This window comes from Erythrolamprus reginae, chromosome Z (assembly GCF_031021105.1).
Source record: "Erythrolamprus reginae isolate rEryReg1 chromosome Z, rEryReg1.hap1, whole genome shotgun sequence".
NCBI classification, from domain to species: Eukaryota; Metazoa; Chordata; class Lepidosauria; order Squamata; family Dipsadidae; genus Erythrolamprus; species Erythrolamprus reginae.
Window position 1 is genome coordinate 21,237,723 of NC_091963.1, and position 22,770 is coordinate 21,260,492.

The 22,770-nt window shown below is 40.3% G+C and overlaps 1 protein-coding gene across 5 annotated transcripts in view; it reads right to left on the minus strand.

Moving 5' to 3' along the window:
* The window catches only part of CCDC7 (coiled-coil domain containing 7), a 243,752-nt gene extending 221,430 nt beyond the window's left edge, over positions 1-22,322 (minus strand). For 3 of the 5 annotated variants that reach the window (XM_070726683.1, XM_070726681.1, XM_070726679.1), the window contains exons 1-8: positions 22,049-22,322; positions 13,902-13,964; positions 9,945-10,180; positions 5,223-5,306; positions 3,294-3,383; positions 2,876-2,896; positions 1,293-1,325; positions 1,008-1,168 (exon numbers count right to left, since the gene is read on the minus strand). In XM_070726683.1, the coding sequence (XP_070582784.1) occupies positions 1,008-1,168; positions 1,293-1,325; positions 2,876-2,896; positions 3,294-3,383; positions 5,223-5,306; positions 9,945-10,163 (608 nt within the window). In that variant the 5' untranslated portion in view covers positions 10,164-10,180; positions 13,902-13,964; positions 22,049-22,322. The remainder of the gene's footprint in view (positions 1-1,007; positions 1,169-1,292; positions 1,326-2,875; positions 2,897-3,293; positions 3,384-5,222; positions 5,307-9,944; positions 10,181-13,901; positions 13,965-22,048) is intronic. The other 2 variants (XM_070726680.1, XM_070726682.1) reach the window with 2 other exon arrangements.
* Positions 22,323-22,770: the final 448 nt, after the last annotated feature.

Genomic DNA, 22,770 nt, shown 5'->3' on the forward strand with positions numbered 1-22,770 from the left:
GAGCCGCCCCGAGTTTTCGGAGAGGGGCGTCATATAAATCCAATAAATCTAATCTAATCTAATTCTTCCTTGTTTGTTGACCTTGTGACTAAACCTTGGATTTGACTTGGATTCTGAATTTGGACCATGGCTTTAGTTATTGCAGTTGGACTTTGGACTGTGCCTGAACTTTGGATTGTGTGTGTTAACCTGCAGACTTGTGCCTTCCCTCGAACTTTATATTTGCCTCTCACTTAATCCCTTGGTTAGTCTTACTCCGACTTTACCTTTCTTATAGAAACATAGAAACATAGAACATTGATGGTAGAAAAAGACCTCATGGTCCATCTAGTCTGCTCTTATATTATTTCCTGTATTTTATCTTAGAATGGATATATGTTTATCGCAGGCATGTTTAAATTCAGTTACTTATGATGTGACATGGGGAATAATGTTAGAGGCTTGCAATGTCTCAATAAAGTAATTACAACTCACGTGTGTGTGTGTGTGTGTGTGTGTGTGTGTGTGTGTGCGTGCGTGTGTGCATGCATGTGCATGTGTGCGTACTTGGACAGGCCATATAAAGAATACATTACTACTATCATTGCCTTCTACATAGACGCCCAGATTGCTTTGGGACTTGGGTGGCATAAAAATTTAATAAATAAATAAATATGTTCTCAGCAACATCTAGTAAAAAAATCCCTGCAAACTATGCATCATTGGTCTTTTCATTCTTGCAGAGAACAGTGCTTCCCTTTAATTTCCCTACTACTTGTAGAAGTCAGAGAAACAATGAACAAAACAATTTATATTAGGCATTTATTTATTAGAGAAAATTTAATATATTTATACAATTAAATTATGAAGGAAATATGCTGTGGCTGTGCCTAGTAAACAAATTATTGTATTTTCTATATAATGTTTATTTTTAAATAATTTTTATAACTTTGTCTTCATAATAAATATATTTTATATTATTGATTTCATAATTTATTAAACATAACTCTGTTTCACAGTATTCTTACTGTTTTGGTGTAGTAAACTGAATAAGTTTGGGTAGTTCTTGAACACGGCCTTTTAGTTCTTCAAGTCTTTGAATGCGATTCAGTAACTGATTGATATTATCTGTTATGCTTTTGTCTGCCAGAGGAATTTGCCAGTCTGGGATAATTTGTTCCTCACCTATCTGAAATATAGTTAAGTAACAAAATATTATTGTAATTTGATGTATATTAACAGAGATTATATAAACAATTCACGTGGTTATCACATATTTCTAAATAGTTTGTGTTAGACCTTAACAATCTTACCTCTTCCATCTCATGGACCTCCTTTTCAAACCACTTGAGAAAAACATAAAATAAAATAAAATTAGATATTAATAATTACATTTTTACAAAATAAAACATATTTTGGGGGCTGAGTGGTGCAGTGGTTAGAGTGGAGCACTGCAGGCTACTTCAGCTGCTATTGCTATTAGAAACATAGAAACAAAGAAGACTGACGGCAGAAAAAGACCTCATGGTCCATCTAGTCTGCCCTTATACTATTTTTTGTATTTTATCTTAGGATGGATCTATGTTTATCCCAGGCATGTTTAAATTCAGTTACTGTGGATTTACCAACCACGTCTGCTGGAAGTTTGTTCCAAGGATCTACTACTCTTTCAGTAAAATAATATTTTCTCATGTTGCTTTTGATCTTTCCCCCAACTAACTTCAGATTGTGTCCCCTTGTTCTTATGTTCACTTTCCTATTAAAAACACTTCCCTCCTGAACCTTATTTAACCCTTTGACATATTTAAATGTTTCGATCATGTCCCCCCTTTTCCTTCTGTCCTCCAGACTATACAGATTGAGTTCATTAAGTCTTTCCTGATACGTTTTATGCTTAAAACCTTCCACCATTGTTGTAGCTCGTCTTTGGACCTGTTCAATTTTGTCAATATCTTTTTGTAGGTGAGGTCTCCAGAACTGAACACAGTATTCCAAATGTGGTCTCACCAGCACTCTATATAGCGGGATCACAATCTCCCTCTTCCTGCTTGTTATACCTCTAGCTATGCAGCCAAGCATCCTACTTGCTTTTCCTAATGCCCGACCACACTGCTCACCCATTTTGAGACTGTCAGAAATCACTACCCCTAAATCCTAAATCCTTCTCTCTCTTCTGAAGTTTTTGCTAACACAGAACTGCCAATACAATACTCAGATTGAGGATTCCTTTTCCCCAAGTGCATTATTTTACATTTGGAAACATTAAACTGCAGTTTCCATTGCTTTGACCATTTACCTAGTAAAGCTAAATCATTTACCATATTACAGACACCTCCAGGAATATCAACCCTATTGCACACTTTAGAGTCATCAACAAATAGGCAAACCTTCCCTACCAAACCTTCCCCTATGTCACTCACAAACATATTAAAAGAATAGGACCCAGAACAGACCCTTGTGGCACACCATTTGTAACCTGTCTCTGCTCAGAATACAATAACTCTCTGATTTCTACGCTTCAGCCAGCTGCAAATCCACTGAACTATCCAGGGATTAAGTCCAATCTTCACTAATTTATCTATCAGCTCTTTATGTGGAACCGTATCAAAGGCTTTGCTAAAGTCCAGATAGGCAATATCTACGGCACCACCTTCATCCAACACCTTTGTAACATAGTCAAAGAAATCAATGAGATTAGTCTGACATGATTTGCCTTCAGTAAAGCCATGCTGATTTGGGTCCAATAAGTTATTGTTTTTTAGGTGCTGATTTATCCTCTTTTTGAATAGTGTCTCCATCATTTTAACTATAACTGATGTCAAGCTAAAATGATGGAGACTCTACTCAAAAAGAGGATAAATCAGCATTTTAAAGATACATATCAAAAGTTTCTTACCTTAAGCAATGACTCTAATATCTAAGAAACAAAATATATATATTATAAATCACCATCAATTTTATTATATAACAAAATAATAAAGTGAGAAATGTTTAAGTTTCCAAATCATGCCTCCTTATGTCAGCTTGAGCAGGAAAAGTTTTCTCTTACTAAATTTTTTTTGCTAGGTTGATCTTTGTATTTTTGCAATGGAGGAGGGAATTTATCGTGTGCTTACCACTTTATTGAAACAGAAGGCTGCTTATTTTAGAGCATACAATTAGCAACAATATAACTGTCACGATTTTGATAAAGGCAGAGAAGCATCTTTCCACATCTATTCTAAATTTCCAAAGAAAGTGGTAATTATTATATACACTATATTAACAGTAAATAAATTATTATGCTTATGCACTATAATAAACATTATACATACTTGCTTTTCTTCACGAAGTGCATTTTCCAATTGTGTCCTAAGTTGTGAACAACATATCAGGAAAGAAGTCATATCTTCATAATCTTCCTTCTAATGAGAAAAATATACAAAACTATCTTTATTTTAAAATAAAGGGAATAGCAAAAACTATTTCTGAGATTTGTAATAATCTTATTACAATTCTTATTTTCAAAATAAATTTACAAGTTTTATCACTTACATGACGTAATGACAGCATTTACTTATATAAATGAAGAATTAAAATATTAACTAGGATACAACCCAATGTAAACTGAAATGGTGGTTTCTTGTGAACAAACTGACACTGTTTATTTACTAAAATGTATATGTTGTATATTCCTTTGATTCTAGGGGTTTTACAACAGATAAAACAATTTTAAAAATCAAAATCTATTTATAAAGCCATATAATAAACAAAATGTATAAAAACTAAATAAAAGCACAGCTGTCATCATACTGTATAAGTTAAAATATTCCTTAATAAAAACTATTTTCATCACTTTTTGGAACATCATCAAAGTAGAGACATTATTAAACTTAGGGGGGAAATTGCTTCATAAGGGCTGATGAATTTAATTCTAGACCAGTGGTTCTTAACTGGGGTTCTATCGAACCCTAGGTGAGTAGGTCTCAGGGGTTCAGCAGAGCCTCCGCCACGGAGGTCAAGACACACCCGACTCATTATGTAAATTCATGATGACACGCTTGGCCATCACTTACTGCAGATGATCACGTTACATTAATTGGCCAGTACCCAATTATTGCTGAGAAAGCCCTGCAATATTTATACCATTTGTTACAACATATCTCTGCGAACAATCCTTTTCGAGGATGCTGGACATAAAAACAAAGAAAAGGAACAGACTTTGCTGTGAAAATGACATGAGAGTAGCACTTGCAAAGGTGAAGCCATGCATATCTGAACTGGTCTCTCAAAAACAACAGCAGAAGTCACACTGATTTGCAGGTATGTAATTTGTTGTGAGTTCATGCACTGTGTTGGTTTTGTTCTTTGATCAAGGTGATGTTCATGCACGGTTCATTTTGTGTACCAGTAAAAAAACATATACTTATGTCTTGAATTTGGAAAAAATCATATTTGATTTATCACTAAAGAAGGGTTTGGTGAATGTACATATGAAACTACCTCAAACAAGGTTATGAACCACAGTTCTAGACACAAGACCGCCTGATTTTTTTTAAACCAGCTAACAAAGAATCATCTCACTTAGCACATATAGATTAGACAGATTCTACATGATAAAAACAATCCTGCTGATAAAAGGGAACCAGTTTTATAAGAATTCACTTGAAGCTTGAAATAGAGTTCGACTGGTAACATATACAGTTCCTGTAGAACAAGTATCATACTGTTAAAGCAGTCAGAAAACTGGTTGTTGTATTCTACACCAGTTACAGTTTCTGAATTGTCTTGAAGAATACCCTCACATAAAGTCGATGGCATGGGTAGTTTTCAACTTAGGTCCACTATAGAGCCAAGAATTTAGATAGTTAAGTGGTTGAAGTCAAGGAATCTAACATTAATAGTAGTCATGCATAATTTCACAACATAATAATTCAAAACTATTACTATTATTAGTCCTCATTTAGCAATTGACCATTTAATAGTGACCATTTTGTACTGATGAAAAAATAATTTTGGCCACCAATCCTCTAACTTACAACCTTTGCAGATAAAACAAAGGAAATATCAAATAACATCATAAGCAAAAATGTTGTTCACTTAGCATCCACTTCACTTAATGACCAAGTTACTGGTCTCAATTTTGATAGTTAAACAAGAAACACCTGTATTACATCTTTTGTTACTGCTCATTAATATGTGTTTAGTCTAACATCAGTCATGGTAAAATGAGGTCTATTTAAACAGTATGTAATATTATTTACAGGTCCTTCTTCTCCCTCCTCCTCTTCTTTACTTTCTTTAACTTCACCTTCCTTTACATAGACACCTTCCATTGTCTGTACAATCTGCAAAAAATCCAAATAATATTCTAATGTCTTATTGGCAATGCTTCCTATTTTCCTAATGTTAAAAACCTAAATCATTAAGTCTTATCTAAGATAGACTTCTCTTTTCCTTTAGTTTTTGTAACTTCTATGCATTTGTGTTCAACAACCTGTAATTTTAAGAACTTGTAATACAGTGATCCCTCGATTATCGCGAGGGTTACGTTCCAAGACCTCTCGCGATAATCGATTTTGCGCAGTATAGTGGTGCGGAAGTAAAAACACCATCTGCGCATGCGCGCCTTTTTTTTCCATGGCCGCGCATGCGCAGATGGTGGAGGCGGGGAGCGATGACAGTGCGGAAGCCGACAGATTGCTTTGAATGCCGGCTGCCCCCGCTCCCCCAGCACCCACCCGCCCGCCGTTCACCGCTCGCCCGCCCGGCTGCTCGCTCGCCCGTTCACCCGCCCGCCCGGCCGCCGTTTGCCGCTCGCTTGTTCACCCGCCCGCCCGGCCGCCGTTTGCCGCTCAAGAGCAAGAGGGGGAGAGATAGAGAAAGAGAGAGAAGGAAAGAAAGAGATGAGAGAGGGAGGAAGAGAGTGTGAGAGAAGAAGAAGCAAGATAGAGAGAGAGAGAAAGAAAGATGAGAAAGGAAGGAAGACAGTGAGAGAGAGGAAGAAAGAGAGAGAGAGAAGAGTGGAAGGAAGAGAGAGAGAAATGATAGAAAAAAGGGGAGAAAAAAAGAGAAATGAGAAAATGATTGAAGCAGAGAATGACAGGAAAGAAAGAGAAAGAGACAGAGAAGTGACTCTTGGTGATGACGTATGACGTCATCGGGTGGGAAAAACCGTAGTATAGCAAAAAAAACGTGGAGTATTTTTTAATTAATATTTTTTGGAAAACCGTGGTATAGCGTTTCACGATAATCGAGATCGCGAAAATCGAGGGATCACTGTATTACAAAGGAAAAGACTGCCTTAACTCAAGGTTGATGACTGTTGACAAAATGTACATATCAGATTTTCTTGACAATGATCCAATGGTACTTAGCATTTACTTATTTATTTAGTTTATACACAAATTTTACATTTGTAACTCTGGGTAGTTTACAATTAAAACATAAACAATATTTTAAAAAACCCACAATGAAACCATCACATAAACAAAAGATTAAAACAGTATCATGTTAATTTAGTTAATTTATCAATATCATTCACAAACAACACATTTACCCTTTTTTTGAGATAACACTCTGTAGATGAGACCAACAAAACCCCTTTTCTGTGGCCTACTTGGGATGGTTAGATGTCACTGTGTGAGTTAGTCCGTCAATTAATTAATTAATTAATTAATTTGTATGCCGCCCGTCTCCGCAGACTTGGGGCAGCTCACAGCTATAGTAAACACAATGTAAAATACAAATCTAATATTTAAAACTAAAAACCCATAATTTAAAAAACATACACAAAACTTACCATATATCAATTATATAGGCCTGGGGGAAGATGTCTCAATTCCTCCATGCCTGACAGCAAGGGTGGGTCTTAAGAAGTTTACAAAAGGCAAGGAGGGTGGGGGCAATCCTAATCTCCGGGGGGAGCTGGGTCCAGAGGGTCAGGGCCGCCAGAGAAGGCTCTTCCCCTGGGTCCCGCCAGACGACATTGTTTAGTTGATGGGACCCGGAGAAGGCCAACTCTGTGGGACCTAACTGATCGCTGGGATTCGTGCGGCAGAAGGCGGTCCCGGAGATATTCTGGTCCGATGCCATGAAGGGCTTTATAGGTCATAACCAACACTTTGAATTGTGACCAGAAACTGATCAGCAACCAATGCAGACTGCGGAGTGTTGGTGAAACATGGGCATTCCTAGGGAAGACCATGATTGCTCTCACAGCTGCATTCTGCACGATCTGAAGTTTCCGAACACTTTTCAAAGGTAGACCCATGTAGAGAGCATTACAGTAGTTGAGCCTCGAAGTGATGAGGGCATGAGTGACTGTGAGCAGTGACTCCCGGTCCAAGTAGGGCCGCAACTGGTGCACCAGGCGAACCTGGCCAAACGCCCCCCTCGCCACAGCTGAAAGAAGGTTCTCCAATGTAAGCTGTGGATCAAGGAGGACACCCAAGTTGCGGACCCTCTCTGAGGGGTAATGGATGAAATTATCCTTGGGAGGCAAAACCCACAGCCACTCCGTCTTATAAGGGTTGAGTTTGAGTCTGTTGACAGCCATCCAGACCCTAACAGCCTCCAGGCACCGGGCACATTACTTCCACTAATCAAGCTCCATGCTTCTTCTTCTTTGAAATCCCTTTTTCAATTACTCAGTTCACATAATAACAACAACAACAACAATAGAGTTGGAAGGGACCATGGAGGTCTTCTAGTCTAACCCCCTGCTTAGGCAGGAAACCCTATACTACTTCAGACAGATGGTTTAACATCTTCTTAAAAACATCCAGTGCCGGGGCATTCTTAACTTCTGGAGGCAAGCTGTTCCACTGATCAATCGTTCTGTCAGGAAATTTCTCCTTATTTCTAAGTTACTTCTTTCTTTGTTTAGTTTCCACCCATTGCTTCTTGTTCTACCCTCAAGTGCTTTGAAGAATAGGTTGACTCCTTCATGTGTCCCTTGGTCCTTCTCTTCATCAAACTAGCCATGCCCAGTTCCTGCAACCGTTCTTCATGTTTTAGCCTCTAGTCCCCTAATCATCTTTGTCGCTCTTCTCTGCACTTTTTCTAGAATCTCAATGTCCTTTTTGTTGTGACCAAAACTGAATGCAGTATTCCAAGTGTGGCCTTACCAAGGCCTTATAAAATGGTATTAACACTTCATGTGATCTTGATTCTATCTGTCTGTTAACGCAGCCTAGAACTGTGTTGGCTTTTTTGGCAGCTGCTGCACATATTTAAATGGTTGTCCACTAGGACTCCAAGATCCCTCTCACAATTACTACTGTTGAGCAATGTGCCACATATCCTGTATCTGTGCGTTTTGTTTTTCTTGCTTAACTGTAGAACCTTACTTTTTTCACCATTGAATTTCATTTTATTACTTATAGGAGAGTCAAACTCTGTGTCACACCCGGCCATACCCATGCCCAGTTTAGTGAAGGAGAAAAAGGTCCCAATATATCAAGTGATGCTGCTGGGACGATGTGAGTTTGATACCCCTGAGTTACAACTATGGGATTTTCAAAGAATTCCTATCCATTTAACCAACCTTCTCTTTTTTATATAGTATCATCTGCTATGATCTGCCTTTACATTAGAGAGATAAAACATTCTGAAAAATGTACATTAAACTGAATAATTGCATTATTCAAGTACTGTATTACATGATTTACTTACTAATTATTTGCTACATCCTCAATTGGAACCCACAGTTCAATATAGTAATCATAAGGTACATTGCTCAAACATTCTCTTCAATTTCATTTTTAATTGTTTACTTTATTGTTCTGTTATTTTATTTCTGTTCTATTTAGACTCTTTTCATTTCTTCCTTTTATTGTTGTAAGCCATGTAGAATAGCCTCATGGTAAGATAGGTGGCAAATACATTTAACAAGTAGTAAATAATAACTCTCAATCTGCATTGATAGTTGTTGGATTTTAGCAAGAAAATAAAGATTCAGCAAAAATAATATTTATATTAAATAAGTCTGGCAAATCCTTTTAATTGTTAGTCATATTCTCTGGCAATACCTTTGTTCATTCTAAGAAAAAAATCCATTAATCAAGCACACAGTGAACTTGGGATGCCACAGGGTTGGGGAAGTCCCTTGGAGGCCTACCACATGGCCAGACCCTACCACACTCCTGCAATGTGCAAACCTCTCTGGCCTCCTAAGACATCCTCATCTCTGAGACATCCAGTGCTCTGCTCTCCTGGCCCACAGAGTTCCACCGGCCTAAGCCAACAGAAGCAATTAGCACATGAAAGGCAGTTATACCCTGTAGGCCAAGGCCTATTTCATATCTGGCAATCCAAAGGCCTTCTCAAGGCTTCCTCTGTCCCTCAGGATTCTCTAAGCCTTGTCCTGCTCCAAAGCTAACTATTCAGTCAGGCACTGGAACCTAAATCTGAGCAGCAGAAGTGACTGACACATGGAGAGCAGTTACAGCCCGTAGGTTGAGGCTTATTTCAAATCCAGCCACCCAAACAATTTTCAGGATTCGGCCCACAATTAATTAAAAATGAGGGCCCAGCAGCATCCAATTTACCTTTATATTTTTTGCAGAGGAGATTGGCCAATGTTATATGTTTCAGTTTTCTTGCAGGAGCAACCGGCCTTATGGCAATCTCATGCTCTTCTCCTAGCAAGTAGTATTTGTCATAAGACTATTGGACAAATGTTTTTCCTGATTTTTAAGGAGGCTTCATATGCTCCACAAATAAATGGAGCCTCCTTAAAATCATAATATTTTGTTTAGCTATCCTGAATAACACATCTATTTAACTACATGCTTCTCTGATATTTAATTCCCTTAGGTTTCTTGAAAAAGTACATTAATTTTCAAAAAGAGATATTGCAGAGTTGCAGACCTGTACCTGTTAGTAAATAAAATTTTCTACCATTATGTACATTCACTGCATTGATTCAATTACATACAATGGAATAAAAATTGAATAATAAATTATGGTAACGATTAACCTACCTCATTTAGATGTGTTGTAATATTTCTAAGTGTATCCATTTCATCAAACATTCTGTCTTTGTTTCCTGAGCTAAGACTCAGAGAGTACTGTGTAATGGTTTCTTTGGGATCTGCAGGCACTAAAACCATTGGACCAGCTTCATATTTGCTATGCTTTCCTCCTTTCTTCCTTGTTGAGATGTCAGTTGTTTTTAATCTTACTTGTTTTGTTGCAATCATTGTGTTGGTTATATAATCTTTTCAAAAATAAATAATAAATATTTCATTCCAAACTTTGAAAACATTTTAATGCATAATAAAGCACTATATTTTTCATCTTCAAAACTATCCAATTAAATTTTCTGCATTCCAAGAAGTTTAACCTAGCCATCTCTTTCAATGTCTTGTTTTTGTTTTCAAACTGTATGAACAACCCTTTAGAATCTATTTAATATAATGTTTATATTAATTTCACTCCTAGAAAGACAGTACAGTAACGGTTAGAGTGCTGGACTAGGAGTGGGGAAAATCAAGTTCTAATTGTCTCTAGGCATGGAATACAACTAAATGACCTTGAACCAGTCATTTTCTCACAGCTATAATCAGCATCATGCTGAAAAGCCAGCAAAAAATTAAACCTTTCATTACAGCAGGCATTAATAGTTTTCCTATTTAAACTAATAAGTAGAATACAGAAATGTGGCCCTGCAACCACATAGATACATAAATAAAAGAGATGGGTCCCTACTGGTTTGGTCCAGTTTGCCAGTTTGGTAGTGGCCAGCTGATTGCACAATTTTGGTGCAACAGCTACAGTGCTGTCTTTGCTGGTCCATGTGCATCACCATCTTTTTTTCTAATTTTCAGTGATTTATCAGCTCTCTAAGCATGCACAGACAGAAAATCGTCCCTCTGAATATGTCTCCGAGTCTTCCGCCCAGAGAGGGCGGCATATAAGTCTAATAAATTATTATTATTATTATTATTATTATTATTATTATTATTATTATTATTATTATGTTGTAAAGCAAAATTATGCTAGGGACACATGCGTGAAACATCACGATGCATAGCTAGCACACCAGTAGGAACAGTGAAGGGAAGCAATTAGTCAGCACTACCGGAATGTGCTAGAAGTGCGCACATGTGCGCATGCAGTCTTGGCACAAGATTTGGCTTCTGCACATGCGCAGAAGCTGAATCTCACGAGGACGTGCATGTGTGATTTTGCCTATTTTGGGCATTTTTTTGCTTCTACGCATGCAGATGCAAAAAAATGCCCGAATGGCCGAAAAATGGATGCTGATGCTGCTTGGAGGGCCCCATAGAAGAGCAGAGCAGAAAAGCCTTCTCCTCCCAGGCAGGTAAGAGACCTCTGGCCACCCCAGCTTCCCCGCCACTAGTTCCAGCCGCTGTTAATTTTGGTTCCTGTGAGTTCCACGCCGCCCGCCATGGCCATGCGGCCTGCTCTGTGCTCTCCCACGGCTATCTCTTGGTGGGCCAATGGAACCCCAAGCGAATTGTGGCCTTCTGGAGCATAACACTGGAGGCCCAGGCAGCCTGGTAGTGCGCTTCTCTCCCCTTGCACTCCGCCAAACCCAGATGCTCTCGGAGGGCGAGGGGAGCAGACAGAGCCTCTCTGCTGAGCAAGATCTTCCCTCCTCCTCGCCCAATTCTCTGTACTCACCTCTGTTCGCCCTTCTCCCTCGTTCCCCCTATAACCTCCATGTCCGGTTGTCCCCCCCCCCCTGGTTCCATTCCCCCCACTCGATGGAGAATCTCTTACCTGTGCAGAAGTGGGTGAGTAGGAGGGAGGATCTCATTTGGTGGAGGTGCTCTGTCTGCTCCCCATGCCCTCCGAGAATCCAGCCATTGTGACACCTCAGTGGAGAGCAACACGCTGCCAGGCTGGGCTTCCAGTGCTGGGCTCCCAAAGGCTGTGGCTCGCTCGGGGCACCATTGTCAGGCCGAGAGATACCTGCAGCGCAGATAGCATGCAGAGAGCATGCCACGCAGCCAAAGCTGGAGCCTGCCGCTGTTGCTAGTGGCTGGGGCTCTGCTGCTCAAAGCACCGCAGCAAGATTAGACTGCTGCCCATGTGCAGCCACTGAAATCTCATATGAATGTCCCTCGTGCAGCAAGATTTTGGCAAAAATTGCCAATTTCTTTGCTTCCATGTATTCACGGAAGCAAAAAATTGGTACTTTTTACTGGAATCTCAGCAGTGGCGCACGTGTATGGTGCGTGCGTGGCAGGCGGTGATGGAGCTGCGCATGTAGTTCCATGTCTGCTACCAGAGTGGTGTTCTGCCCTGTTCTGGAGGGGTCACCCCTGGGTAGGGAAGTAAAAGGAGCCCACCCCAGATACATAAACACACACATACACATATGTACATGCAGCAACTTTTAAATGTTGTCAAAGTATTTTTTGTAATTAAATAAAATTAGAATGTAAATAAGTTTTACATTACATAGAATGTATACAAAAACTTGACAGAAGGTTAAAAAAGGGCATCAAAGTAGCCATATATACTTCAAATTCTAATAATTTATAAATTACTAAATAAAGATCATTGACAGGCACAAGTAAACAGGAAGAGGAGTTGAATTCAAAGCAATAAAGTTTAGTACATGCAACTTATATACAAGAATCTGATCTACTAAACATCGAGCCAAATTGACACTAGACAAGGTCAATAGAATTCATGGGGAGCTGGACTTGGATCTCTTGTGGAAGATAGCAATTCCAAACTAATCCCACTCTCAGGCTAAAACTGCTCATCACCTATGTATATCACTCTCCCCTCCAACATGGTCTGCTGTAAGTCGAAGATTGTTTTATGCATTGAATAAAATACTGCTATTTCAAATGTTCTAGACTGTTTATAACTGCAGTGCTGTTTTATATTATAACAGGATTATTTAAAACATGATTCCAGTCAATACTGATCAGTAGATTTTTAGCTGCTTAAATCCCTACTGCTGCTGACTTGGGTTGGATATGTAATATTGGAGGAAAGAAGCAGCACATTTCTTAGTAGTAAAGTATCTATCTTACTGCAACAGTTGCTAGTAAAACACCCAAAAAAAGAGGATCAAGAGAAGAGAATGTATAATGTAAATTGTTCAAGATTATACTATGGAGTTCTTGGTCTCTTAGCTTCTTTGCTTGCAGACTTATTGTTACCAGACTTTTATGAAGTGACTGACCCAAATTTACTTACTAAAATTCCATGGCTAAGGGCAGATTAAACCTATGTCTCCCCAGTTCTAATACAACAGTATAAGCACTACACAACTCTAACATAAGTTTATTCACCAAACATATATCAAGTTCTTATTCTAAATACACAATCCTAATACAGAAGAGGAAATGCTCAACAAAATATAAAATACCTGTAATATAAAATTAGCTAATACAGTGGTACCTCTATTAAAGAACGCCTCTACTTAAGAACTTTTCTAGATAAGAACCGGTTGTTCAAGATTTTTTGCCTCTTCTTAAGAACTATTTTCTACTTGAGAACCTGACCCCGAAAAAATTTCCCAGGAAATTTGAGAGTGGCACAAAGGTCCGCCCAGTTTCCTGCCACTCCCTCGTTAATCCCGGCCATCTCAGGCTTTTCTGGACTGCCGGAGGAGCCTTTTGGTGGTGCTTAAGGAGGCACATTTTCCTTTCGCTGGGCGCTTGGAGAGGGAATAAACCTCTGCCAGGACCCAGAGAAAAGAAACACTTCCTTCGCTCTGGGCAGCGACTGTCCTCTTCTTTGTCCTCCTCTTCCCACCCAAATTCCGAGCTTTTATTTCTTTCCTAATAGGTTTGTAGGTTTGCACCCATTATTTGCTTTTACATTGATTCCTATGGGAAAAATCGCTGCTACTTACAAACTTTTCTACTTAACCTGGTCACAGAACGAATTAAGTTCTTAAGTAGAGGTACCACTGTACGTACCTTAAAGTTATAATTAAAACAACACACCTGCATTTGCAGAATGTTCTGAAATAATTCAGTAGTTTTAAAGGCAAGTTAATTGTTCCAAATCTTAAAAGGAAGTGGAAAAAATAGGATTAAGTAATACACGGCCACTAAACCTGGAGTTATGGAACAGATAAACCATATGAGGAAATAATGGTAAATCTCTACTGGCTGATTGCATATTGCCCTGCCCATTAACTGAATCATGATTTCCTGAATTAACTAGATGATGATGATGATTGTTCTGGGACAGGTTCAACTTTCTCAGTCAGATAACTCAGCACAAAGAGGTATCACAGATCATTTTATTACAGGAATTCTCACAATGACTCAGTTATGATGCGATTCTTCTGCAGTATAATCTTTCCCATTGTGCAGGTAAAAAGAGATTGAATTGACCCCAGCTCTGGGTGTGGCATCTACATGCTAGCTGGCTTAATGAGTGAAGACAAAGGCCCACTGGAATGTTCTCTCTAATTACCCCTCATCCCGAGTCAGATCCAATAGGAATACACAAATGTGGTCACATGTAAAACTACATTAACCAGAGTGCAATTTCACTACATTTCCCCTAATGCAATATCTTAAAGAAACATGCCTAAATACAGTCCAACTATCTGTCTCTGGGGACAGCACAATTATAATTATTATAATTATAATAATTGTTATAATTATTATTATTGTTGTTGTTATTATTATTATTATTGTTGTTGTTGTTATCATAATTATATTATTATTATTATTATTATCATCATTATTATTAAACCAACTGCGTCCAACAGAGAGGTAGGAGGAGAACCACTGTAACATGTTGACTCCCACTCCCAACCCCCGTAGTCGACACAGGATACCATGGTTGATGGTATCGAAAGCCACTGAGAGTTCAAGGAGCACCAGGAATAACTGCTGATCATTCATCAGCGCGACCAAAGCAGTTTCAGTGCTGTAGCCGGGTCAGAAACCAGACTCTTGAGGGTCGAGATAATCGGTTTCGTCCAAGGACCATAGGAGCTGGAGCGCCATCACCTTCTCAACAAGTTAGAGACAGGACATTAGTTATTTAAAATAGCCAGATCCAGAAAAGGCTTCTTGAGGAAGGGACACAGCACCACCTCCTTTAATAGAGATGGGAAGTACCCCTCCGTCAATGAAGTATTGACAACCACCTGCATCTAGCCTCGTGTTATCTCCCTACTGGTCGAGACCAGCCAGGAGGGACACGGATCCAATAAGCAGGTAGAGCTTAGAGCTGGTCACCCAACACTCCTCTAGATGTCTCTTCTGGCATTTCATCCCCCTGAGTTTCTTGGTAAGCCAAGAAGATATCATGGGTCTACTGCTATAGAGAGGTTGCAAAGTCACAATCCTGTCCAAAGCCCTGTTTGCGGCCATGTTCCAGGCCATTACCGGGGACTCCGCCGAATTATGTATAAGTGAATCTGATAATTCCCCAACCGCCTTCTGAAAGCCCACTGGGTCCATTAGGCATCTGGGGTGGAACCACCTAATCAGTTCTATCTCCCTGCAACAGAGGATTGGAGCTCTAAAATCAAGCCATAGCAGAAAATGAGCTTACCATGACAAAGTACCTCCAGTACCTCCGGAACCGCCTTCTACCACACGAATCCTAGCGGTCGATAAGGTCCCACAGAGTTGGCCTTCTCCGGGTCCCGTCAACCAAAAATGTCGTTTGGCGGGCCCCAAGGGAAGAGCCTTCTCTGTGGCAGCCCTGGTCCTCTGGAACCAACTCCCCCCGGAGATTAGAACGGCCCCCACCCTCCTTGTCTTTTGCAAGTTACTCAAGACCCAACCTGTATCGCCAGGTATGGGGGAACTAAGATATGTCCCCCAGGCTTTTTATATTTCATATTTGGTATGCATGTGCTATATGGTTTTTAATTGTTGGGGTTTTTATATATTTTTATTATTAAATCTGTCCCATTGTTACACTGTTTCTTATTACTGTTGTGAGCCGCCGCGAGTCTTCGGAGAGGGGCAGCATACAAATCTAATAAATAATAATAATAAAGGATGTCTAAGCCTCTTAAATTCAGATCATTGCTCAATTGCCCTTTTTCCACTACTCACTCCCAGTATTTTCCCCCTTTTATTCACACATACACACACAAAATTCAAGGTGAATCATTTGGAACTAGGTTGGAACCACCCTGTAGGGGTGAGGAAAAAGAGGAGCACCTGCTGGTGGGCAGGCAGGGATGGCAAATTCCCCAGAGAGCCAGCTCAGCCTCCTCAGCAGGTGGTGACGAGATGACTTTCCCTAGCTGCGGCAGTCACTTTGAAAGGATTTGTATTGTGAGATTGGAATCATCTGGGAACGTAAAACTAAAGATATGTGCTGGAGATGTGAAGAAAAGAAAGCAGGTGAGTGATTTCGCCAATAGAAAAGTTAAAAGAAACATTGTAATAGGGGGTGGGCAATTAATTTTGCCATGGGGCCGCATGAAAAATTGGGATGGTTTTAGAGGGCTGGACTAATATAATTAACTCATTTCTACCCTCTTTCTTGTTTTCTTTCTCCAAAATTACCCCCACCCAAACACATACACACACAAAGAGCGCAAACATCCCCCGTTCCTTATTTATTTATTTGCCCCTCTGCTCTCCTTCCCCTCCTCCATTCACTTCCTCACTCGCACTACCCCTCCCCAGCAGTCCACACCCTCACTCCCGGCTGGCTCCGCCCCCACATTATCACAATAACACTCACTTATGGCACAATAACACTCGCCACCTCCTCACCCGCCGCCACTTCCCCCAGTAGTCAGCCGCCCTTGCATCCTATCCTCTGGGCTGTTGTTTCCCCACCACCACACCCGTCTCGGCTGCCCAGCCTGTTCCTGCCAAGGTTGGGCGGCTGCTGCTGCTGCCCTGAGCCTCAGCAACTGCATTCCCTCCCAACCTGCTGCCTTTTGTCCGGCACTGCAGAGAGGAGAGAGCCGTGAGGAAGAAGGGATTAAGGGATTGTTGCTTTCCTGTGGCAAAACAGGACTAAAAAGGGTGACCCCGATTTGTCCCGCGACGGGGCTCTAAGAGAGCCTAGTTGGTCAGTGCTTTTTTGTCCTGTTAATTCCAGGCACTTGCTCCCCCCACCCACTCCATGACTTCCTCTTCCAGGAAACCAGTCACAGATAATGAGTAGGCCAGTCACAGACAGCGGGCAGGCTGGATGTGGCCCGCGGGCCTCCCCTTGCCCAGGTCTGGACTAAGGGAAACAAAAGGACAGGAAATTAATGAGTGGCTGTTATAGCATATGGATAAAGAGAGTAACAAGAGTAAAGGGATATACAACCAAAGCCCAACTATTAAAGATTTGGAACTGTGTTTTAAAAGATCAGAGAAGGCATGAGAAATCTGGAGGGAAAAATATTTTTGGAGGAACCTGAAAATTGGATTTGACTTAAGATAATAATAATAATAATTATTATTATTATTATTATTATTATTATTATTATTCTTCAGAAAAATTAAACAGGAAAGGCAGAGCTCGAAGGCAGAACAGAAGATACCGTGTTTCCCCGATAGTAAGACACCCCCGATTGTAAGACGTATCGGGGGTTTCAGGGGGGTCGGCTAATATAAGCGGTACCCCGAAAGTAAGACATATGTCTTACTTTCGGGGAAACACGGGGGTATTGCCGCCTCCTGCCCACGTCCGCGCCGCCCCCCCTCCATACGTCACCGCGTCTGAGTATGGAGATAAGAAATTTCTAACCAAGAAAGTGACTCGCAACAAAGGAGGAGGAAGGCGCGGCGCGGCATCTCCGTCTGGAACAGGTGCGAGCCCACTTTCGCCACGGGGCAATTTTCAAGCTCCGCGCAGGTTAGGCGAGGCAGAGCGAGGAGAAGGGAGGGGAGGGAAGAGAAGGCCGTCCTTCCTTCCTTCCGAAGCGGACTACCGGAGGGAGCCAACAGGGCAAGAGGGAGGCTGCAGCGAAGCCAAGCGAACCAGCGGGGGCACTAAGGCGCTCATCTCGCCCCGTCTCCAGATTCCCCCCTCCTCCTCCGCGTCTCCTTCTGCCGCCTCCTGCCCACTTCCGCGCCGCCTCCTGCTTAATTCGACAATTTTTTTCCAATATAAGACATACCCCGAAAGTAAGACATAGTGGGGCTTTTGGGAATAAAAAGAAAGTAAGACACTGTCTTACTTTCGGGGAAACACGGTACCATCTCGTATCCTTAAATTCATAGTGTATTTGTTTTTATTAAAATTATTTTAATTATTTTAAGGAGCTGGCAGAAGTTATCTCAGAACCATTGTATCATATCTTTAAAAATCATGGAGCACTGGAAAATGAGAGCATTGGAAAAGAGTTGATGTGATTCCCATCTTTAAAAAAGAGGGGAGGGGGAAACTACAACCTTCAAAACTTCAATACCTGGGAAGAAACTGGAAAAAAATAATCAAAAAACAGATCTGCAAACATCTAGAAACAAAGTTTTAACTAGAAGCCAGGACAGGTTTGTTAAAAATAGATCAAACCAAACCAAATATTTTGTTCTTTGACAAAGGGACTAAATTACTAGAGAAGCAAAATGCTGTGGACATGAAATGCTGTGGACTTCAACAAGGCATTCAACAAAGTAGATCACAACCTATTTCTTGTTAAAGTATAAAAATGTGGGATAGACAGCATAACCAGCAGATGGATTTGTAACTGGCTGATAAACTGTAGTCAATGAGTTGTCCTTATGGATACTATACCTACATAGAGGGAAGTAAGATGGGGTACCACAAAGTTCCTTCTTAGGCTGAGTACTATTCAATATCGTCAAAATTACTTAGAAGGGGAGCATCAAATTTTCATAAGACACTAAGCTGGCAGAAATGGCTAGTGCCCCAGAAGATAAGCTTAGCAATCAAAAGGATCTTGACTGACTTGAACAATGGGTTGTATCCAAAAATATACAATTTAATGTGGAGAAAAACAATATTTTTCCTCTAGGCAGGAGAAACTGAAGATTCAGGTACAAATTAGGCAAAACCTGGCTCAAAAAAGTAACTATGAGAGGGGTTTTGAAGTCCTAGTGGACCATCATTTAAACATGAGTAGTGAGTGGCAGCCGCCAAAAAAGCTAATACAGTATAAACAGAGGCATAGAATCAAAATCACATGAAATTAATTTTATAAATCACTAGGGATACTGCATCCAGTTTTGGTCATTACGTTACAAAAAAGAGGTTGATTCCATTCCACCTGTATTCTAATGGATTGATTGAAATCTGGAGCTGAATTTTCATCCTGATCAACACCACTGGATGACAAGACGGCAAATGGAAATTCAATAAGTAGATTTAATCCAAGTTCCTACGTGATTGTAGTTTCTGCTTCACATGTTAAAGCATTATGATTTGTAAAGAACAGCATATTACTTATGACCATCTGTATTCAATCTCCAAAACATGCTTCAGCAAGCCATGGAATAATATGTGTGAACTCATCAGTGGTGGGTTGCTGCCAGTGCGATAGGCGACTCCACACTGGTATCAGCTACCAGATTGCTCAATTTGTGTACAGCTGCTCTGGTGTTGGCCTTCGGGCACCTTCATCTTTTTAAATTTTTGGTAATTTTTGCTTCCTGTGCATGCACAGAAGCAAAATCTCGTGAGGGGACTCGAGTGTGAAATTTTGGTGTGGTTTTGCTTTCTGGGCATGGCAGAAGTAAAATCATGCTGGGTACATGCGCACACACGTGCACATGAGACTCCGCATGCTGCACACGCAACGCATCAGTAGGAGCAGGTAAGAACAATCCACCTCTGGAACCAATGGCAAAAATAAGTAGAGCTTTCTGACATCCAAAAATAGGACTTTCAGGCAGGATCTTCAATAATGTCTTCTCAAAGTACAATAACGGAATAGCAAAGGGGGGAAGGGTAAGGTCATACAGGTGTCAGTCACATAAGAGTTTCCGTGCTGTGCCATCAACATTCCTCTCCAATATATGGTCATACATATTTCCAATATTCCAACTTCCACACATTTCTAATATATTTCCAATATATGGCCATACATACTTACATATATGGCCATACATATTTACATACTTACATATATACATACATAACAGGACTTATGGTTCTTGAGACCCTTCTCCCCAGAAGAATCTATCCCCAATGGCCACCTCATTCTTTCTCAAGCAGAAAAAAACCCCCCACTAATCAATCACCAGAGAAGCACTATCAGAAAGCAAAGAGAGAGAGAGAGAAACCATCAGATTATACAACAGTTTCTTTTCCACCACATCCTCTGGCCTCAACTGAATGATGACTTAAATTTTTTATAATGTATTTAATTGCTGCCCATCATATCAGTAACACTTGATTCCCAGATGATCCAAATGAGAGGCAAAGATGCTGTTGCTGTGGCAGTAGCTCCTCAAAAATGTATGAGAAAGTGGAGGTGCTCAGTCTCAATGGTCATAGCTTATCCTTTCCATCCATTGCTGTCTCTTTCCTTTTGTACCACTAATCCTAGCAGAAGGTGTAAAACTCTTCAATACCACCGATAACACAACTACTCTCCAAAAAGATCTTGACGCTGTTTCTGAGTGGTCTAACACATGGCAACTCCAAATCTCAACTAGCAAATGCTCTGTCCTACACATTGGGAAGAAGAATCTGAACTCCAAATACAAACTGAATAATTAAATTATCACAGATAATCCCCACTCGGTTAAAGACCTTGGTATACTAACAACAAAAGATTTAAGTGCCAAAGCCCACTGCAACAACATAGCCAAGAAGGCTTCAAGAGTTGTAAACCTAATCCTACGTAGCTTCTGCTCTGGCAATCTCACACTACTTACTAGAGCTTACAAAACTTTTGCCAGACCCATCCTCGAATACAGCTCATCTGTTTGGAACCCATATCGCATCTCAGACATTAACACCCTTGAAAATGTCCAAAGATACTTCACCAGAAGAGCCCTTCACTCCTCCACTCGAAATAGAATACCCTATGAGACTAGACTTTCAATCCTGGGCCTAGAAAGTTTAGAACTAAGATGCCTTAAACAAGATCTAAGTATTGCCCACAAGATCATATGCTGCAACGTCCTGCCTGTCCGCGACTACTTCAGCTTCAACCACAACAATACAAGAGCACACAACAGATTTAAACTTAATATTAACCGTTCCAAAATTGACTGTAAAAAATATGACTTCAGTAACCGAGTTGTCGAAGCGTGGAACTCATTACTGGACTCCATAGTGTCATCCCCAAATCCCCAACACTTTACCCTTAGATTATCTACAGTTGACCTATCCAGATTCCTAAGAGGTCAGTAAGGGGCGAGTACAAGTGCACTAGAGTGCCTTCCGTCCCCTGTCCTATTGCTCTCCTATATCTCCTATACCTTTCTTCTATTCCTATATCTCTTCTTCTATTCTTTCATTGATATGTTCTATTACTATACGTTTTCTATTATTTCTTAGATATATTTTACTATGAGTATCTCCTCTATAACCTTCATCATGTATTTTACTATGTGTATATAGATATATACCCACTAAAACCCTCATTGTGTATTGGACAAAATAAATAAATAAAAAATAAAATAAATAAGCCCAGAGTCTCTCTACCTATGGATTCCATGTCTCTCTCCCCCAATTGTATACCTGGGTATTTCTTGCATAAATATTAACTCAAAGATGGAGACAAGTATAAGGCTCTATTGATAACTCGATAAGACATGATTAATTCTGGATTGTGGTTCATCCCAGTTTCCTGATTTTGCACAAGGTACTTAGCCATAAACTAGCAACAGACTAGTTAGCACAATGCAATAAATGAAACAAACAAAACGTTAAAAATTATGATACTTATATACTGTAGTTACTTAGCAAGCATCTCTAAATTACATTAAAGTAATCAAAATATCTTTAAAATCCCTAAGGCAATGTCACAATTTTTGAGCACCCCTAATGCTTGGAAATTGAAAGTTGAAACAATTGACAGGCACCTAACATAGGCTTATTTGTCTACCTTTAGGGTGTGGTCAGTCTTCTGAACCAAGAGAACTGGGGTAATATATTAGATCATAATTAACCTAAGTGATGGTTAAGTCTATGGCTCTGCATCCCACAACACAGCAGCTAAATGTGTAATTCTCGTCTTCCACACACCCACCTAGGCAAAGGCCCGAGTTACACCTTCCTTATATGGTCAAAAAATATGCTTTCGGAAAGCTGTTCAAATGCCCGGGCGCCGCATCTCCCCCTGGCCGCACTCTGCTTTTCCCAGCCGCCGCTTCGGGTGTCTTATTGTTTCTTCTGAGGAAAAGGCCGTTGCCCCGGAGGAACGAGAGCCGGCGACCTTGGGAACGGCGGCGAAGCTCGCGGCCTTCGCGTCATCAACTGCCGTTTGTTCTGAACTAGCGCTTGAGTTTTCCGCCTGCAGAAACGCTACGAGGGTTCCGCGGGGGCGTGAGATTGGCGAGCTCGGCCTCTTGTCAGAAAATGGGCCGTAATCTGTTAACCTTAACCCAAAATAATAGTATCTTCGCTTAGGATCAGTTAAAATCCTAAGAAAACAGTCAGTTTAGTCCGAGACTTTATTGGAGTGTGCCATCATAAACAAACAAAAGAAAATTGAAATTGTTAGGGCGTAGAAGATGCTGGGCAATATCTCACCAGCATCCCTTTTTCCTAATTGCTTTCTTTCAATATGTTTTTGATTATGTCTGATTCCTATCTGAAGTATTGAAAATCCATTTTGAGTGCAATTGCAGTCAGTCATCAAATTCTTCTACTTCCCCAAATACAGAAAATACTTTTAATAATAAAGTGTTTTCCTTTTGTTTGATTTATTTTGGATTTGCAAAATATTGCTGTGTTATTGCTTTAACACAG